General features: G+C 40.0%; 1 protein-coding gene across 1 annotated transcript; it reads right to left on the bottom strand.

The window, feature by feature from the left end:
* Positions 1 to 2,666: 2,666 nt before the first annotated feature.
* Positions 2,667 to 7,692, bottom strand: LOC137972532 (tetratricopeptide repeat protein 28-like). The gene is made up of 3 exons (XM_068819284.1): positions 7,608 to 7,692; positions 5,284 to 7,554; positions 2,667 to 3,973 (listed from the first exon to the last, which is right to left on the bottom strand). The coding sequence occupies exons 1-3, from the start codon at positions 7,690 to 7,692 to the stop codon at positions 3,954 to 3,956; spliced, it is 2,376 nt and encodes a 791-aa protein (XP_068675385.1). The 3' UTR covers positions 2,667 to 3,953.
* Positions 7,693 to 15,000: the final 7,308 nt, after the last annotated feature.

A 15,000-nucleotide genomic window follows, 5' to 3' on the forward strand; every position in this document is an offset into this window, starting at 1 on the left:
CAATGGGCAAACAATTGACCCCCAGCTGTGTGGCTTCATGGCACAATTGCTAGAGCATCGCACCGGCATCGCAGAGGTGATAAAAATCGTCGGGATAAAAATCGTTTTTATCCCGACGCGTACATTCAAGCAAATAATTGTCTTTTTTGTTATGATAAATGGCTGCAAGAATTTGCATTAGAAATCTTTTGCTTGACTGTCCCGAGGAATTTTGTCCACTGATAATTGTAGGTTTATCCAGTGCAGAAGTCCGAAATTTTATTCCGGACATTTTCTTCTCAATACTCCCTTCAAATCAGTACCCCTTATTTCGGTCCCCATTAGTTTGTTTTCCAAAAGAACCTCTCTTCCCTTGCAGAATTACCGCGTTTTTCATTGGCTGTTGTAGACTGAGTCTTTACTATCCGAGTTCGCCTGTGGAAGTGTTGCCCTCGTTTGCTCTTGTTCAATTTCGCCCAACTTAAAATAGGACCGAAAAATCAAGAAACTTTACCGAGAAAACACATAACGTTAGCAAAAAGAAACTGTATATACTGTGGAATACGGTTCGCGAATCATTGCGCGCATGCTATTTGAGAGAATAAGACCACACTGCTTCGTGTAATAAATAATCGTTTTTGAACCTAAATCACAACGAAAAAAAAGTTTTTATCGTTAGTGAGGGGTCAATATGCCAGTTCGCAGTTTCGTAAAACTCATGCGCGCAAACGATGATGAATGCAAATGTTTGCCACTATTTTCCATAACTTTGGAAGAAATTTATATGCTCGTTTTTATTCCATGGTGCGCGTGTGCCTTTTAAAAATTCTGTACTGGCTTATTAATATGTCTGCCTCCTCTTCAAAGCGAGTCTAAGTAAGACGTTTTTGCGATGGTAATTAGCTCTACTTTACTAATTATATCATAAGTTCATGTCCGCCTCCTCTTCAAAGCGAGTCTACATGAGAAGCTTTTGTGATGGGAATTTGTTCTACTTTACTAATTTTCATGAAAAAAACTTAGCATTTAGACTCGCTTTGAAGAGCAGGAAGACATAAACTCGGAAATGGCCTATTCAGACAGCCCTCGGGGACTCCAATTGCTTCATTGTTAAGAAAGGTGAACTCCGGTGACATCACATTTAAGATGACGAAATGTACCTTACACCAGATACCAGGTTAAATTGCCGTTAGAGAGATGGATCGTATCGAGTGTTTCCACTCACGCGATCAGTAACCTTGTTTTTCGACCGAAACAAAAAAAAAACGTTTGCATGATAATAGAGCTCAATCCCCGGGGGATTAGTTGGGTACAACAACATGGCCGCCGTGACATCACGTGAAAACACTCTCTAACTGTGACCATCTACATCTTAACAGAAATCATTGGCTTTCAGTGCTAGTTTTTTCAACTACCTCGCAAATTTTCAACTTTCGGTGGCTTAGAGCTGAAGTTACTTTTCAAAATGACAAGAGGACGTGTTCAAAAATAACTTCAACAATCTCACGAAGAAAGCGATTGACAAGTCCCTTTTTCTTATGGACATGACCTAAAGGCCGTTTACACGACAGAAAAATTTGGGTCCGGACCCGTCAAAAAAGCGGTACGGACTCAAAATCTTTCTGTCGTGTAAACGGCCTTCTAGTTTCGACTAATGGCACAAAAACACACACTTGCGAGACTACATGTATTCATTTCTTGGATAATGACTGCATACGAGGTTAAGGGTGGCAAAAGGGTTTTCCGTGAAGCGTGATAGTCCCAAAATTATTAGCGTGATGCGTGATCGGACCCAAATTAGGTGCGGGATGCGTGATTGGACATAACAGTGTGATGCGTGATCTATTGTTTCACAAACGCGTGACGCCTGAGTTACGCCTTACTCGAACCCAGTTGAGCCTCATTTACATGTACGTGATGCGTGATGGCTTATTTTTTTAATTTCTGTGATGCGTGATGGCCGATCATAATTAGCGTGATGCGTGATAGATACGAAACAACATTCTCAGACTGTAGAAAGTTTAAACTTGCAATCCATACTAATTAAGACACAAAGCAACACTTCAATTTCCTAGTTTAATTAGGTTCTGGAAGTTTCCCTGAGAAATCGCGTAAAGAAATCGCTTTAAGAAATCATCCAAATCTAGAAGTTACTTTGCTTATGAAACTTTTTTTCAGTCTTTAAGTTTTCAATGCATACTAATTAAAAATCAAACAACTTCTAGTCTATTGTGTTTTTTAGGTCCTGAAAGTTTGTCAAAGAGATCGCCCCTTTTTGAGATACTTTGCCTTCGTCCCTCCGTGGCATAATCTCTGAAAATCAACATGTAAAACTTCGGAATCCCACTTGTTTGATTCTAGGCCCTATTTCTAGCAATGTTTCCCATACATTACTTACATTTAAGGTATAATAATTAGAATACCATGATGTAATTTCTACTTTCCTATTTTATTTGAGCCTTGAGACATTTGCCTAAAAAAAAACCGGCCACTTTTTAAATTTTGCTTTTGCCCGTCTTACAAAATCTCAGAAAATCCACACTTACAACACTTTTGAAAAAGTTGCCTTTTTTTTATTGCAGGCTTTTTATCTCGCATTTTTTCGTCACAGAAAGGCCCGACATGTCTTAGGGCCTCCACAGACTAGACAATTAATTGTGGACAACTACCTTTTATCGAAAACAGAAAGTCACTGACAACTATGTCCGATGGAAGAAATCCATACATGACACTGGAGTATTTTGTTGTCGATTACAAAATTATTCCCGGGAGAACTTGGAACTAACATTCACTGCGCATGTTCAAATACGATAGTTGTCGACAACTAAACTGCCTATCCCCACAAACTAGAAAAAGCAGTCAAAAATGTAGTTATCGACAAATATTTGTTGTCAACAACTAAGCAGTTTGCCTCTTCGAAAATGGAAACGGCTTACTTGTCGACAACTGGTCCCACACACTGTGTTTTTAGTTGTTGATAACGTTTAGTTGTCGAAAAAAAAACTAGTTGTCGACAACTAAATATCTGGTCTGTGGAGGCCCTAAGACTTTCAACGCTTACTAATTAGAAATTCAGACATCTTTGTCTTCATCCTTTTCTTGTTTTGAAATAAAGAAAAAAAAAAAAAGACGACAGCGCCGACATTTGCTGTTCCTGGCTAAGGGAAAAAGACTTTTCCTCGCAACTGACACTTAATCGGCTTAAATGGAAAGTTAATATACGAAGCTTAATGTCACCAGCTTCATGTAAAATAAGTACCCGGCATCGTGGGAGTTGTTTTAAGTATTTAAGTGCCAAAATAACACGAGAGCGTATCCTCACTCACGAAACCAACCGTTTGGTTATAATAGCTTATAATGCTGGTAGAGAAGCTTACAAAATTGACAAGGTGCAAATGAAGAATTTTGTCAGCATTTTAAGGACGGTGCCTAATAATTCAAAGGTATTTTTGCGCGGTTTCGTGAATATGCGAGAAAAGCAGATCTAAACAGGTGTTATTGAAATCAAAAAAAAAAAAAAACTGGGGATAACCACGCATTTTTCGAAGATGATCAATCAACAATATTTGTAAAAAGCTTTTAAATTGCGTTCTTTTCCAAATTGAGGCCTACTTATCTTTGAAAAATGCACGGTTATCCCGAATTTCCGAATTTTCTTTTTGGATACCAAGAGCACTTGCTAAGTTCTACTTTCTCCGCATAGTTTTAAACCGCGCAAAAATATTCCTATGCACCCCGCATAGGAAATCCGAGTATTTCGATATATTGGCAGAACGTATCCGCAATAACAGTAGTAGGCCCTGTCCTTAATAGTATTTAAACCTCGCGGTAAAATAAGTTTACAAATATACTTTAACAAAATTTACACATCTTTTGTCTTGGTTCACCGCTACTGACTCAGGTATGAACGCTTTCCTCATATAATTGAAGTAACGAAAAGGACATATCGACGCATCAGAGTCCATGTAATTTTCTCACTTTTTAGACGCCGTTTCTGAAAAAAAAAAAAAAAAAAAAGAAAATAAAGTTAAAGAAAAAAGAAAAAGTGCGTTAAATGGTAATTAGGACTTTGGATCTGAATGGTAAGTAGATAAAGATAATTATCTTTATTCGTGAAACCGTTTGTGCTTAGTTGATAGCAACAATTCCTATTCAACTAAGTGTCACTGCGACATAAGCCCTCATTATCTAACTTCACTTTATGCAGTAGTCAATTGAAGCGACGGGGCCCCGACCCCCGGGCCGTCGTGGGAATGTAACAATTGTACAGTGTCGCATTTTCAACCTTCCTCCGCCCCTCGGGGGAAACTTGAATGTTACAACCCCCATTGCTGTGGCCCCGGTGTTTCACTCAAAGACAATCATAGTAAATGGCTCTTATGCATCGCTGAAAAACGCGATAGCTGCCACAAAGTTTTCATTTCTTTGCAATTGCTAGTAGAATCAGCGTGTATACATTTGCAGCGCGTGGAATCAGGAAAAGCAGCCGGGGGAAAACAGAAGCAAATATTACAACGTTAGATTTATAATAAACAACTCTTTCTACTAGTGGTTATACTATTGTTGAGAAATTTAAGTCTTTTCAACTTCGTTCAACCAATTTTGGAGCACTCGTTGTTCGCTGCCACTGGAACGCCATCTTAGAACCTTCACAATGGCGAAAGAAATCGGATAATTACTTCAATGAGGATAATTCTCCGGACAAGAAATGTTCGTACCTACTTAAAAAATGTTCTTAAATATTTTTCTCCCCGACAAAAATACAGTACAAAAATTTTAGCATCGAAAAGTGTTTCATGAAGTATCAGCACTTTACGACCACAAAGCCAGACCCAAAACAGTTTTTTTTGCCAAGTTGAAGCTCGAACGGTTTTTTTTACACTATGACCGAGTCCCACTCTGTCAAGGCTAGTGATTTTTAAGAAATCGTTACTGCCCCTGAACCCCCCGGGAAATGCGTAGTTACAAAAGCGTAAGAGCGGTCATGTCCCCGTCACTGCTTTACTTTTATCTGGGGGTCGGGGGCCGTGTTTTTATCGGACTAGTGCATTATATCAGCGATTTCAGTCCATAACTTGGCTCAAACAGTTAGCTATCTCCACGAAGGCCGAAGTACCCGTTCTGGTGCAGACAATACTGATTTCAGGTGCTAGCCAAAGCAGTTCGTAAAAGCACATAGGCGACCGATTTTGAAATTAATTCTCTATGAAAAACATACCTATTCTTCTAGACAACCTGCCGATTAAAAACATGTACAGTGTCTGTTTTTTATGAATAATGAATTTATATTCGAAAAACACTTACCATTCTTTTCGTGCTCGTGTTGCCCAAATTCAAAGGTGACATCATCGCCAATTAGCACAAATGGCGCCCAGTATTTTATGGCGGAATACTGCTTTGTCTCCCGAGCAGATTTCATAGCATAGTGAAGAGCTAAACTTGCACTTTTTCTATCTGCCAAGTGTTGGTAAAAATGTTTCATGAACAGCAAGGTCGCCTCGTCATCAATTGCCCAGAGTGACACCAAAACAGACCGGGCACCAGCACACAGGAAAGCCCTGGCTATTCCCACCACACCCTCAGATTTTACCTCTCCCTGGCCACTATGTGCACAACTCAGTACAACCAGTCTGGCCTGAAGATGAAGCGCATGAACATCGCTCATTGTTAACATGTAATCTTCTTCTTCAGGGATCTGAGATCTGCGCTCGAGATTTGGGGCTAAAACAATTTCTCCAAATTTAGCATCTCCGTGTGCAGCAATGTGGATTAAGGCAGCTGACATCGTTCTTTTTAGCACCTCAGCTTTCGCTGCATTTCTGCCAGTGAGAGGCTCGGTCTGCAAGAGTTTTCCAATCATCTCCACCTCTTTTTTCGCGCACGGCAACTGTTTATACATGAGTTCACCGGTGTCCCAAGTGATTTCCTTCAACCACGGATCTCCCACAAGCAGCACTTCACTCTTACTGTGAAATGCGTCAGGTGCACCAGTAATCAATTTTAAAGCGGTCAGCGAGGGAACAGTACGGATCCTGACAGTGTCACTCAATGCAGAAAAAGGAGCCAGGCAAAATGATCCATCAGGAACAAATATCAAGTCATCACCCTGAAGCAAGTCTGCAATGGGACCGATTAAAACATCATACAAAGGCTTCAAGCAGTTGCAAATCCCCCCGCCAATCTGTTCCTTAAAGGTAGTTCTCATAAGTGAGTCGGCACTTCCATTTTCGATTTCCTTTTGCTTAAATGTGACCTCGCTACCTCTTCTCAGCATCCAAAAACTGATAGTGTTTCCGTCAAGTGCTGTAAAAACTGTTTGTGAAGGTAGATATTCTAACAGAGAAGAGATAGTGTCCTTTGTTGTGACTGCCGAGGAGGGTTCTTCATCAGCATGGTATCGCACCTTCAAAATGTCTGTCAAAGCCTGTGCTCGTCCTTGCTCAGCAGCATACAAAGCCTCATCAACCTCTCCATTCTTCAGCAGTGCTCTCCAAAGAGCGGCATACACACTCTGATTTGTGTCACGAAAGCTTATTTTCCATGCATCTTCTGACTGAAGATCACGAATGGTTTCATCATAACAACTTATGCTTAAACGATAGTAATGAAGAGCTTTGGACAAGGAGCCTAAAATATCATGATCAAGACCCAGCCTATAACATGCGATTCCCTCCCCTATTGGGTCCCCCGTTTCCTTACAAATCCTAAGAAATTGTTCGTTAAAAGAAAGTGCATTTACAAGCTCACCCGTTTTGTGATAAGCATAACCGAGATTGCCATAGGCTCTTCCCTGCCCAGCCCTATCCCCTACTTCTTTAGCAATACTAAGATCTTGGTTGTAGTACTCTATGGCTTGCTTAAAATTACCCAGACTCTGATACACATTGCCGAGATTGCCATAGGCTCTTCCCTTGCCGGCCCTATCCCCTACTTCTTTAGCAATACGAAGACTTTGTTGGTGGTACTCTAGGGCTTGTTTAAAACTTCCTAGACTGTTATAAGCACTGCCGATATTGCCGTATGCGATTCCCACTCCCGCCCTATTCCCTACTTCTTTAGCAATACTAAGATCTTGGTTGTGGTACGCTATGGCTTGCTTAAAATCACCCAGACTGTGATACACAGCGCCGAGATTGCCATAGGCTCGTCCCTCCCCAGCCCTATTCCCTACTTCTTTAGCAATACTAAGATCTTGGTGGTGGTACTCTATGGCTTGCTTAAAATTACCCAGACTCTGATAGGCATTGCCGAGGTTGCAATAGGCTCTTCCCTCACCGGCCCTATCCCCTACTTCCTTAGCAATACCAAGACTTTGTTGTTGGTACTCTAGGGCTTGTTTAAAATTTCCTAGACTGTTATAAGCACTGCCGAGATTGCAGTACGCGATTCCCACTCCCGCCCTATCCCCTACTTCTTTTGCAATACTAAGATTTTGATTGTGGTACTCTATGGCCTGTTTGAAATTGCCCAGACTGTGATGAGTATTACCGAGATGGCCAAAGGCTCTTCCCTCCTCAGCCCTCAAACCTATTTCCTTAAAAATGCTCAATGCTTCTGTGTAATTTCTTATGGCCTCTGTAAATCGGCTACGCCATCAAAGTAGTTGCCCAGATTGAAACAAGCCAAACCCTCTTCTCGTCTGTTTCCCTCCTTTCTCGCAACGCTAAGCTCTTTCATGTGCCGCTCCAGAACGTCCAACTTTCTATCCACCATTCTTGATACTCAGAGCCGGGAAGGTTTTGTGCAGCTAGAAGATAAATGAACGAAAACATATAAAGTTGAATGCCATAATTGTAACTATAAAGAGCAAGGTTGTTTGAACGGTGAAGGAACATTTCTTTCCAGGCAGTATTTCAGAAGGAAGTGGCCACTTTCTTCAATCAATTCATCAGGGTGACCCCAGCAATCTTTTTCAATTTAAGGACACGTTACATAATGATTAGGAATATAGCACGTAATTGTGTTCTACGTAGGAGAACGGATACTATCCATGTCGTTTTTCAGTTGCGCAGATTTAATAATATCCCGCGGGTATATATTGATTCCAAGCCTTCGACACCATCTTGGACTGACTGACACTTGTGATAGATAGTTAAAAAAACTCATGACCCTTAGAGACCGTTCATTATTTATCGGAGGGGAGACTGGGTGAAAAACTCCAAAAAATTCCAAAAAATTCCTTTTTTTATCAAGACCCCCTCAATAAAGCAAAAAAGAAAATAGGACCCCCCTATTCTATTGGGGAATAATTTCAGTGACACCCCCCGCCCCCAACTATAAAATACGATTTAACATAATTACTAAATTTAGCCTACTGTTAAATAAACACATTTCTCCACGAGCCTACCACTCTTCGGCTGCGTGTGGTGGTTTTTAACTGGGGGTGTAGCTCGCCATCCGATGCGTCATCTGAGCTGTTAAATTCTTTTATAATTTCTTCCTGTGAGTTATCGCTTGTGGCATCTGTGTCTTCATCACATATCGGCCCGGCTGTAACCAAAGATTGCACTTGTCCAGTGTTTGGTCGGCACGTGTGACAGGTGATATGCTTAATTTTGTCCAACTTTTTCCCAGATTTTGGCAGACTATGATAGTTCAGATATTTATCTAATTCAGAAACAGTTAGTTTATTTAATCCTCCATTTACTGTTAGTTCCTCCAAATTATATTTGTCGTAGCCTTTTTCATTTCTTTCTTGTGCATTTAATTTCCTCTGATTTGCTCGGATATTTTCTCGTCGCTTGATGTCAAGAAGGTGTTCAATTGCCATTTTTACTAAATTGCTATCAGTCGCATGTTGTATTGAGAACATGAACTTAGAAAATAATTTGAAATGAATTTACTTGAAAAATGCAGATCGGAGGGTGTAAAGTACAAGTTGCAGATCATAGTGTTACTACCTTATTCGTACTAATTTTCCAATAGCCTCGTTGTTCTCGAGATTTAAAGAACCTGACTTAAAACGCCGGGAAATCTGAACCCGAGGCTGGTAGTCATCAACATATCTTGGTTTGCCTTGATCATTGTTGAGAGGCGTTCTCCAACCAGGAAGAAAGTGTGGAGGGTTGGCCTGGTCCGGAACTGGCTGAGGAACTCTCAAAAGTTCAGGCCCAATCCAGTGGTGACTTGGACAGTAATCACAAAGAGTACCATCAAGGTGTTCTCTGCATCCCTCTCTAATAAACTCTGTAAACAGTTCTCCACACTTACAATGAATTTTCTCTGAAATTTGCGATTTTCTCTATGTAGCATGACCCTGGAACCTTCTTTCTGTCAGAGATGCACTTCTGATAACTTGACAAATGTTCTTCATTGAAGAAAAACATGTTCTCCATTTTTTGTGACTTGTAAGCACTGATGTACTCTGATAATAAAGGAGTATCGTCTACCCATTTTTGCACCTCCTCAGCTACCATCCAGGCATTTCATATACAAAAGGTTCGGTTCTCCATTTTAAACATTGACCTTGTAAAAATTTCAAAATTTTCCACCCCTCCATAATTCAGCAATTACTCCAGGACCCTCCCCTTTTAGTGGCCAAAATTTCAGGTCCCCCCTAAAATCACCCAACCCCTCCCCCTCCTCCGATAAATAATGAACGGTCCCCTAAGTGATAAATGGTAAGGATTCCGTTAAATACGTGAGTATGAAAAAACGTATTACGATGCATCTGGCGTCTGCAAAAGTCATGTAAAAGAACCGGAATGTGGAAATAAGAAATCACATTTCTTTCAAGACTACTTTCATCTTCGCAAGACTATATTAAGATCAAATCGACGGACAAGAGTTCAATGTTTAGTTCGTTTGGGGTCAAAAATGCGCGACCACGTGATGTACTCGGTTCTCGACAAGTAATAACAAGTCATATATCTCGATGGTCTCCCATCCAGATACCAACCCGGCCTGAAAGGGATTAACTTCAGTGATAGCATCTTTTGGGAAACTTATCAAAGGATTTAAATGTGAAGACGGAATGAAGCTGTTAGTCAGTTGAACACTGTCAATCATCAATTCATAAGTGTTTCTCATATACAGTATTGTACTCTATAAACACGAAAAGTAGAACTAATAACCAGTAGCTTGCTGTGAAAAAGACGTTGAAGTGAACTCGGAAATTATCAACATGTCAGCCTAGCACCACATTTCATCTTTCGTATTTAAAGATAAGCTTCTCTGGCATGCCGGTATGTTGTTCACACAAGAAGATCGGATGTGACGTCATTTTGAGTGTTCTGCATTGACGTCAAACTCATTATTACGTTTCCTTTATTTCGTTTTTTTGGGTCAATAACCCATTTGAAAATAATTTTTAAAGCGTGAGATTACATTTCCAGTAGAAAACCTGCATGAAATATACTTATCGCAGAGGTCTACATTTATCCAATATCAGACCTGTCATAGCCAAAAAAATCACTCGCCTGTTTTTCATCAGAGTTTTTCATCTTAGTCAATCGAAAACGAAAGACGCAGAATAGTTCGATCAAACAACATACAAATATAAACTAGACCCAGCAAGCTACTAAAATGGGTAATTACCTTGCAATGTTACATTGAATGTTACCGCTATAACGTGTTCCAAACGCACACATTTGTGGCATTACATTTTAGAGAAATTCAGTGCAGAACAACCAGAATTTTGCTATTCCAAGCAAAGTTGGGTGTTCCGTCGCAGAAAAATAAAGTCTCAGTTAAGTTTACATGAGTCACGATTTGAAAAAACCCAATTCCGTCAAAAATCACCATTTTATTCTTCCACTGAGCAAGCCTAACTATATAAGAACACAGTTTAGTATTTACAAAAAGACGTTCCGAATTTTGGATACCCTTTACACTTATCAATGAAAAAACAGTCATTACCAACGTACATTGAATGGTCTTCCGAATTTCGGACCCCTCGACTCTTATCTGACAAAAAACTATGATTACTACCTAACTTAAAATGCCTTCCCAATTTCGGACCCCAACACTTATCCGACAAAAAAGCGATGATTATACCACTTAACTTGAAAGGTTTTCCGAATTTTGGACCCCTCAACTCTTATCCGAGAAAAAACGATGATTACCACTTAACTTGAAATGCCCTCCTAATTTCGGACCTATCAACTCTTATCTTCCAAAAAAAAAAAAGATGTTTACTAACTTGGAGACCACTTTATGTTTTCAAAATAGTTTCACTTTTCCCTTTGGCGCTGTTCGCTGAAAAAAAGTCAATGACCGCGGAGATTCTTGTTAACTATACCTACGAACACAGGTACGAAACGTGTTTCATTGCTGTTGTTTACGGCATTTTACTTGCGATAAGATGCTTTAATATATATTTCTACTTTCTTTTTCAAATTTCGCGTACTAATATCTTGATGTACTTTTTTGACAATTTTTCCTTTTTTCCGCAGAAATCCCTGAAATTCCTTGCTTTAAATTCATTAATCGGACAGAAATTACAGGATTATCCGTTAGAATAACCTATTCTAATTTCCGACTGAACTGAATCTATGAGCCGAACCTAATTCCTTGAATTAAGTACATGAAAAGATCGGCGTCTGAATCATTTTGAAACGGCTATTTCAATTTGGAACGGCTCACCCGTTCTTCCCGTCTGGCTTAGCCTGGAATTTCGCCTTTGGAACGCTTTTGGAACGGCTTTGATTCAGACGCCGCACTTTTCATGTGCCGATCCTAATGCATAAATTTCCGCGGCATTTCTTTAAGGTGGTAAATTGATCGTGAAGACTGTTGGATCTTTGGTTTTGTTTGTCCTTCAGGTGTTTACCGATGACCGAATATTTATGCTCCTCAATGCGCAGGTAAACCAACAATGCGTTGTGTATGAATTTCAATGTAATTCGTGTGATTCGAATTATATAGGCTACACGAGCCGTCATCTCCACCTGCATTTTTAGCCAATCATATTCTTGCTTTGTGGCGTTGTCGTTGCCGTAACCGTCGTCTTAGCTTAAACTCCTTAAGGCCGGGACACACTGGGCGATAAGTTGCTGCGACACGTCGCGGGGACAAGTCGCTGCAACAATTCTCCTTGTGTGACACGCTTAATTTTATGAAAATCATTGTCGCTGCGGCAGAATTTTGTCGCCGCGATCAGTTGCACGAATTCAAACTTTGAATTCGTGCGACTAATCGCAGCGACAAAATTAGCGAAAGTAGCGTTGTCGCACTGTGTGTGCACTTCCGGCAACAAGTCGCTGCGACAAAATATAAATGAACCAATGAGAGAGCATCATATGATCAGCCATATGCACCGAGCAGGCGTCGTGTCGCAGCGACTTGTTTTGCAAGTAGTACACACGGAGCAACCTGTTGCAGAGACCTGTCGCTGCGACTTGTCGTCTAGTGTGTCCCGGCCTTTAATAAAAGGGTCAACAGGGAGTTTAAGCAAAGAAGACGGCAAAGGTAACGAAAAGTTCATTCTAAAATATAACTTAGCGCTATCGCAAGTATTTCGCGATTATTGCGTCTTGTTTACATTGTACAATATGGGCGAACTATCCTGTAACTGGATGGGTACAAACGGTTTTAAGCAAAAGGTTCATTGTTATATTATCACGTTGGTTGCAATCACACTTGAGCGAAACACTGTGTAATGACAAGTGTTGACACTACTCTAGTGTCAACTCTCGAATGCGACTACAACCATTGTTGTCAAAACATAAAATTTGGTGATTTCACGTTGTCGTTTTGTGGAGTACGGCAACGGAATGCACGGAAATTCGTGTTGCACGTGCAGCACGAGTATTTTTTCCGGTTTTTAACCAATAATATTCGTGCTTTGTGGCGTTGTCGTTGCTGTAGCCGTCGTCTTTGCCTAAACACGAGTAACAGAAACAGTTTTCTCATGCCACCGCGACCGAAGGTGAATTCAAGATGGCGTCAGTATTGTAACTTTCGTTTGTATTTGCGTCCCAGGCTTGAGGGAATTATTTTGACGATCGTCTTGACTTCAACCATTGTAAGCTGCTTATGATGACAGAAGGTGCTGACCTAAGTTAACCATAAACCGCTTTTCTATCATGTAAAGTCATAATTTCATAGTAGAACAAACTGTGCAAATCAATGACGCTGATCAACACGGAAAGAGGTCAAGTGATTGTTACCCAAATAGTTAATCGTTCCATTGCTAAGAACTACTGATGTCTTATTCCTATGACGTTCAGGACGTTAAGGAAACGAAAATAATCAGTCTTACCCTTGCTTAGCTTCAAAGGGACTGTGTTACGACTTTTATAATTAGCCAAATTTAGCCACGGTGACTTGGTTACCAAATCGAGCGAGACGTAAAAATACATTGTACCTACTTAAAACATTGAAGGAACATTTGAATAAAACATCAAATACAAATTAAAGGAGACAGGGCAAGGGCAAAACTGAAAATTAAAACGAATTGGAATTTGGGTTTTAAAATTGTTTAACCCAACAGCTTTTCATGGTTTATCTTTGTTGTATGTAACTTAAATTCTGCATGCTCGACAGACATTTTTTGTCACGAATTCTTACTCATTCTTACTTATCATTTGCTTCGTAACTCCCTCCATTTTGAATCTCAGCCGATAAAAAACTAAAACTTTCTCTATTCAGGAAAAAATCAAGATACATCATTTCCTTACTTTCTTGATGTACAAGGAAAGAATAGAGGGTAGTAGAGGTCGATCCAACCACAAACAAATAATTATTTATTACACCCTTGCACCAAGCTAATATTACTAATTACCTTGCAATGTTCCTCTTTACAACCAGTTGAGCAGGAATAATGAACACCACTGCAAATAAGTTGAGGAATAAGCGGTGGTTGTTTTTGCGTGCGTGCGTCAGTCACAACTGAATGGGTAGTATCGAAAACGAGGAACTAATTATAAACAGGAAGCACCCAAAAGATCGAAAACGAAAGACCCTAAGTCGAAAACGAAGCACTCAAAACTAGAAAGCGAAGCACCACAGGTCGAAAACAAAGCACTTATTTACAACTCGAAAACGAAGCGCCCTATTTTCCATTGGAAAATCGCTTTGACCACAGCAATCCAAAGTTTTGGGTTGTGCAAGAGAAAAGTTTCTTTCCCTTGATGGCGGTGAACATGCCATAGGGGTGTTGTTGTTGTTTTTTTATCTTTCTAAGGCCTTTGTTAGCATGTATCACAAAAATTCTTATTTATAAACATGAATACTATGGGGTCCAACAGGTCGCGCTTTGTTAAATTTTTTCCTTTTAATTTTCATTGACATTTGTATTGCCAAGTATCTTTTTACTATTAGGGAAGCTCGGTTAAAAAAAAACTATAAGAAGCTACCGTTTTGGCATGAGAAATGTTTATTTTCGGTCTCCTTCTGCGGCTCAAAAATGTCTGCTGCTCCCTAATATGATTTAATTCATGCAACAACAAAAAAAAAGAAAAAAAATAGATAATCGGAGCTGCCATCGCATGAGTCATATATTCATAAGATAAGGCGAGAAGGACCAGTATTGGTCGAAACTGATGTTTTTCCAGGTTTTGGAAAGGCCAATTATACATCTGTGACCGATCCTTCAACCTGGCAAAAAAAATCCATCAAAACCGGCAGAAACACGAGTACAGTGCATTACGTTAAAAAACAATTGCATTACGCCTTGCCTACAATGAAGATGATTATAATGAAAACGCAACGAAACTTGAGGTGTGTCAATCACCGAAACGCACGATTCTCTGTTTTCTTGTTCTTCTCTTTTACTTGCGCTTGCAAATAGGGAGTAGGGATTTAAGAAACGACGACGGCTACGACTACGACAACGCAACAAGGCAGTAATATCACTGGTTAAAATAGCAAGTATGTTTGCGGTCCTCTGCATAACGACGACGTGAAATCACCATATTTGAACTTTTGACGACAACGTGAGCATGCGACAGAGAATCTTTCATTCTCTATTTTAACTTTGAAACCGCTCGTACCGATTTATTTTTAGGATACTTTGCCCACATTGTACGACGCGAACTAGAGTGAATAATCGCGAAAGACTTACTAAAGAGCCAAGTTATA

This window comes from Montipora foliosa, chromosome 10, assembly GCF_036669935.1.
Source record: "Montipora foliosa isolate CH-2021 chromosome 10, ASM3666993v2, whole genome shotgun sequence".
Classification (NCBI taxonomy): domain Eukaryota; kingdom Metazoa; phylum Cnidaria; class Anthozoa; order Scleractinia; family Acroporidae; genus Montipora; species Montipora foliosa.